The sequence below is a fragment of the Arachis hypogaea genome, chromosome 4 (assembly GCF_003086295.3).
Source record: "Arachis hypogaea cultivar Tifrunner chromosome 4, arahy.Tifrunner.gnm2.J5K5, whole genome shotgun sequence".
NCBI lineage: Eukaryota > Viridiplantae > Streptophyta > Magnoliopsida > Fabales > Fabaceae > Arachis > Arachis hypogaea.
The window spans coordinates 2378430-2385252 of NC_092039.1; the positions used below are offsets into that span (position 1 = coordinate 2378430).

The 6823-nt window shown below is 22.8% G+C and overlaps 1 protein-coding gene across 1 annotated transcript; it reads left to right on the top strand.

Moving 5' to 3' along the window:
• The first annotated feature begins 3074 nt into the window (after nt 1–3074).
• Nucleotides 3075–6072, top strand: LOC112795692 (chaperone protein dnaJ 20, chloroplastic). Its single transcript, XM_025837791.3, has 2 exons — nt 3075–3701; nt 5776–6072. The coding sequence occupies exons 1-2, from the start codon at nt 3141–3143 to the stop codon at nt 5947–5949; spliced, it is 735 nt and encodes a 244-aa protein (XP_025693576.1). The 5' UTR covers nt 3075–3140; the 3' UTR covers nt 5950–6072.
• The last annotated feature ends 751 nt before the right edge of the window (nt 6073–6823 follow it).

A 6823-nucleotide genomic window follows, 5' to 3' on the forward strand; every position in this document is an offset into this window, starting at 1 on the left:
TATTAAATATTAATCAATATTTTTAACTAAGAATACCTGTATAATTAAAGATGAAACAAGTTTTGGGTTTTGATTATTAATTATGCATTGAAGAATTTATTGGACAAGGTGGTGAGTTTTGCAAATTGCGAGTCCCAATGAAATGCAAAACCAGCTAAGCATTTGAAACTAGGTGCTCTGCCTTGAGTGAGAAAACATGTTGCCGCCAAAGGTCTTTCCATCTTGGCTTTCCAAAGCATAGCAATAATAGATGATACCAACGATGTTTTCATCATCTTTATTTGGTTTCAACTTTCAATTAATGTAAATAACAATAGAATTTAATTATGTGTGTGTTATGAATACATACTATTAATATAAATTCTTAAGCATTTTATTATAATAAATACATTCTAAACTTAAATTTTATATTTTTTAGTAAAATATTAAATTGGTCTCTTATTAATCATTTTTTAGTTCTTAAAATTTAAAGTGTCTTATTTAAATATAAAAAGGTTTCATTTAGTTTCAATGTAGTCATACTGTAGGTCAGAGTTAAATAATTACTAGAATATCCTGACATGACAATAGTATAAAAACAAGGTCGATAATTTAGAGAACAAGTCAGATGCACAAAATCAACTGTGAATATATCAATATATTTGTTTATTATTTTTTTAATTTAAATGAAATATTTTTTATAGAACATTAGAACTAAAGAGAGTGATAAATAAATATATTGATGCATCCACTATTAATTTTGTGCCTCTAGAACTTGTACTTGTTCTTCAAATTATCAATTTTGTTCTTGTATTACTATTATGTAGGACATTCCGTTATTTATTTAACTTTGATCTCACAGTAGGACTACATTAAAGATAAATGAAAATCTTTTGGATTTAAATAAGATTCTTTAAACTTTAAAAACTAAAACATGATTACGCCCAAATATAAAAAACTAATTTAATATTTTACCTTATATTTTTTATAAAAATTTTTTAATTGATAATTTTAAAATTTATTCAAAAAATATATGTTAACTAAACTTATAAAAATATTAAACATATACATTATTGTGAGTTACTTATCTTAATAAAAGTTTGGTTTAAATTTTTGTGGAAATTAAAATTTTTTGTCATGATAATTAGAAATACGTTTGATGGATATATGAATTATTTAATAGGAATAAGATTGAAATTACTCTTTTATTTTGGTAAATATTTTTAATATATTTAAATGAACTATATTTTATAATTATAATCATCAGTAATTTTTATCAAAATATTAAACATATTATTATTATTATTATTATTATTATTATTATTATTATAAACGACAGCATGAAGAAAGTGCATAAGAAACTAATAAAGGCTGTCAAATGGGTCAAAAGAGTAGTTGAAATTGAAAACTTGAAATTTCATTATTCATTGTCCTAGACAAAAACATCTAGAAGCCGAAAAAACACATCTGGAAGCAACAATATCATGCATGCTTTTGTGTGAACCGGATCGGACTGGACCGATTAATTCAATAAAAAAAAATTAGTGAATCAGATTTTAAATTAAATAAATTAAAATTAAGAATATTAAAATTATAAAATTAGTAAATCAAATTTTATATAATTATTTAATAATAATTAAATTATAATTTATTAAAATTTAGTTATTTAAAAATATTAATAAAAATATATTTTAAATTTTAATTTTAAATTTTGATTATTTTATATTTTTATTTAAATAAAATTAAACTAATTAATTTAATTTATAATTTATTAATTAAATTAATAAACTAATAAACCAAATCACTTATTTATTGCTGACAATGCAACTATGAACAAAAAGGTGTCAAAATTTGAAACAGACAATAGCATGCAAGTTTTTAGGCATTTTTTTTCCTATTTTGTAATATTTACCCCTCAATTTATTTGCAAAATATTCTATAAATAAAAAAATTAGCCAATACATATTATTTGAACACTCACCAAAAAATAATATTATTTGATATATCGTTTTGAAAATAATTACCCATAAAAATAACCAAATATTTTATAAAAGAATAATCAAATATTTTACATCAAATCAATAAAACGTATTATAGTAATATAATCAAATTTTAATAAAAGAAAAAACATCAGCACTATTATGCTTTATACTTTTATTTGTGATTACAAATGTAAATTTACTTTAATTATATTATTTTATAAAATTTGATTATAAATATGAATCAAATTGATTATATTATTTATAAAATCCAATTAATTATTAATAAAATTTGAAATATAAATACGTTGATATTTCATATTTCAATATATATTCCTATATGTATGAATAGTTGATTGGTAGCTAAAAGTATCTATATAGCATGATTAAAGTATTTGTATTTTAAAAATTCTGATTTGATTTTTTAAAGATCAAAATACCTTTTTGGTTGTCTTTTTAAAAAGACTTAAAATCTCGTTTAGAATTAAGAATATATAAATATATTAAAATTTATAAATTTGAATTTGATCCTCAAAAAACTATTAGAGACTAAACTACTCTTTCGTCATTCATAATAATGTTAAAAGGACTAAAATATCTTTACAATATTAATTAATATATTTTAATAGTATTAGAAATTATAAATTTAAATTTGATTTCAACGAGATAAATCGCCCTTTTAGTATTAATTTTTTTATGAACTAAATCTAATTAAATTAAATAATAAAATTTAAAATAATATTAATTATAATTAATTTTATTATAATAAACTAATTTAATTATATTTTATTAAAAAATTAAATGCGTAGAATTATATTTTACAAAATTAAAATTTGAATTTCATGCATAAATTTTTAATGTTAAAAATGAGAATTTAATTTTTTGTGAAAATTCAGGTACTGTAGACTTCACATGAAGCTGATAACTGAGAGCCGTCAAATAATTTAACTAAATTTTCATGAAACAACTTTCAAATTTGTACGTTAGCCCTCGTACGAGCTGATGATATACGTAGAAATAATGCCAAAATGGATGACGTATGTTGTAATAAAGCAGCAGAGCAAGAAGCAAAAACCAATTTTTATATCAAATGCACTGAACACACTCCCACCGTGCACACTCAACTATCCTCTAACCGTTATAAATTGAGAAGAGAAAACCAAAACAGATACACACCCATACATGCATTATCACATACATACAAACTCTCAACCAGAAATCAAAATGCGCTGCTGTGCCCTTCCTAGTTCTTATCACCATCACCGATTAACATCGCCACCCAAAACAATTTTCCAATTCCCATCCAATACAACAACCCGCTACTATTCGCCCAAACCCGACATTATTACCAATCCGACCCGACCCGCGTTGCGACTGAGCCTCAGAGCAAATGCTTCTACGTCGTCGTTCGATGCGTTAGCGGTGGCGACGGAGGAAGCGAATGCGAGCTTGTACGAGGTTCTTGGCGTGCCCGAGTGGGTGGCGGTGGCGGAATTGAAGCAGGCGTACAAGAAGCTTGCGAGGAAGTTCCATCCGGACGTGTCGCCACCGGGTCGGGTTGAGGAGTACACAAGGAGGTTTATTCGTGTGCAGCAGGCCTACGAGACTCTCTCTGATCCCGCAATGAGAGAGCTCTATGATAGAGATATGGCTATGGCCGTCAAGTTCCCCTTCTCCTCTCGCTTCGGTCACCGCCGCGCCACCAGCTTCCACCGTCAACATCCCCACCCTCACTGCCATACGGTATTTACTTAACTATTTTCAAAATTTTAAGTATAATTTAATTTTGAAAAATATTATTTGTATACTAAAATTAACCATTAAAATTAGTTATTAATATATTTATATATAAATAATTTATTTTTAAGGTGTATTTATATTTCAACTATATTACTAATTGACTTTAATCATTAATTTTGATGTACACTTAACATAATTGTTTAATTTTAATATACTACAAGAGTTTAATTTTAATATTTTTATACTAGCGTACAATTATATTTAATTTTTTTGTGATTATTTACGTATATTGAAATAACATTAAATAATTGAATATATGTATAAAATAATTTTATATTACATGAAAAATGGTTATTTTTATATTATATAATAAAAATAATTATTTAAAAATATAAATATAATTAGTTTATTTAAACTATTTTAAATTATTAAAATTAAACTTATTTAAATATAATGTTGTTTATTAAAATGTTTATCATATACATACTTAACGAGCAAAAACATGAGTAATAGTGTCAATAATGGTAGAAAATAATTGAGAAAAAAATAACTTGTAAATTTTAAAACTTCTAAGAAAAATGTTATTCTTCTTGAATAGAAAAGAAGACGACTGCACACTACTAAGTGCTAGTAAGTACTAAGTAGTAACACAGTAACACCTACTTTAATGGCAATGATAAATTGATAATGAATGAATATTTGAGTTCAAGTTCGTTTTTTCTTTTCGTTTTATACGTGTAACGTGTTTTCTTTTGGCCATTTACTTAGTACACGCTGGCATGCATGTTTTGTAGCTTTTCATATTGGTTTCTTGATAAATTTCAAAAATATTAAATTAGTTATTTTTACCGTTAAAATAAATGAGTATTTTTTAGTATATATTAAGTATACTTATTTTAGTTATTATTTGTAAAAGAATTAATATGGTTTCATGGTTAATATATAAAATGTAAAGAAGGATTCTATAATGTTATCTAATAAGATATTTGTATTTATATGATTTTTAAGACGATACCTGATTGAATAAAATAACTTTACTAAATGCTAATAGAATAATTAATGATTAAATTGTTTTATAAAATGTTTTGTAGCAATAGATTATATAAGCTAGCTAGATCATTTAAATATTAAAAAAATGTTCTAATCAGAACATTAATAATTTAATATGGCTATGGAAGTCCCCAACAACAAAATAAATATTATCTTCCTGTAGTTCTGAGTTCTCAATAACAAAATATTATCTTCGTGTTGCGTATGTATGGCTATGAATGGAAGTTAACCAATTAATTAATTAAGGTGGTGTTTAATTAATATCTTTTGGTTTACTTGCACCACGAGAAACTCTGGAATTTATAGTAATAAAAGCATCTTAAGTGATATTCGGTAAAGTTGTGCATTAAAACCATGTCAACAAATATCAAATTATAATTTCGAAAAGCACCTTCCCAGAAAATAAATAAATAAATTAATAAAAATCAGAATAAAATAATAAATAAATTTTTAAGAATTTATATTTTAGATAAATTAATTCTAAAAAAAATACTAACAAAGTTCTCTAAGATAACAAATATAAATAAGTTAGTTTAAATATGAAAAAATATTTCTTTTGAAAAATATATGATTAAAGATTTAATTATGTTGTTAATTGTATATATTTTTAATTTAAAAAAATATTTTATTAATTTTAATATTTTTTATATTTTTAAAGATCTAATTATAAAATTAAAATTAATATAAATATTTAATTAAATAAAATATAAAGATCTAATTATAAATTTGACAAAATTATAAAGACTAACATGATTATATCTTTAACACCCCACACAATATCAATCACAATAATATAGAAATAATAGAAAATAAATTAACAATAACTTAGATATTAAATAAGATTATTTTGATAATAATTTTACAATCAATATTTAATTTTAAATTTCTTAATTAGTAGGCATATAATTAAAATTTTAACTACTTTAATTTCTTGTTCCTTTCACAAAATCATTGAAACAACAATCAGATCCAGATACTTTTGTTCCATTATATTTAATGCTAATTATAATCAATGTTTCGCAATCAGGTTATGGAACAAAGAAATGAATGGAAAACTCAGTGGGAGTCACAACTCTCTGGGCTGAAGAGAAGAAGCAAAATAAAAAATAGTGGAGTCAATGATTCTTGGGCAGCAAAAATGCGAAATATTAATAATAACGTTTTTGTCGAGGAAGAAACTATTTTTACTCCTCCTGTTTAATGTTAAGTATTTTTTTTGTTTTTTTTTTGTTTTTGTAAATTAAGTGTTTTTTTTATTTCAAGTTGTTTTTTTTCTTATTATATTCTCTATTATTAAATAAAGAGAGAAAGTTAGAAAACTAAATATTAATAGAAAAATAAATATTAATAGAAAAATAAAATTAGGAATATTTGCCTTTTTCTATTATTTATATTTTTAATTAAATTTAATGATATATAATATATAACTAGAAAGACATGTTTAATATAAAATAGAGAGAATAACTAAGAATCTGTTAGTGAAATAATAATGGATAAACAACTGTTAAGGGATTGAGTAGTTAAAGAAAAATAAAATAAAGGTTCACTAATTATTGGAAAAAATGATTAATTTTTGATCTTTTACCAATAATATAGGCACAGAGATATATTATTAGAAAATGAATCATAAATTCATAATTTGAACTTCAATTCCTTTTACATGCACGTACATATACTATGGGTTATTATTATTAATTAGGCAACTCTGGATAAGTAAATATCTTTTCTTTTAAGGTAATTTATAAAGTTTGGTAAAATTTTTATTTTTTAAAAATAGTTTATAAAAATTAATTTTTAAAAGATGACTTTTTAAAAATTATAGTATTTATGTTTGGTAAATCAAAATAAAAATAACTTTTAATAAACATAAGCAACATTAATTGTGTTTGGTAAAATAACTTTTAAAATTTAAAAATATTATAATAAATGTATGCATTAAATTTGAAAATTAGTTAACGTATAATATTATATTAGACTTTTAAATTTTAAAAAACACAACCCAACTTTAAAGAACTTTATTCTAAATGCTTTCAAAAATATCCGATCTTTTAAAAATTGCAAGTACAAGCACATAA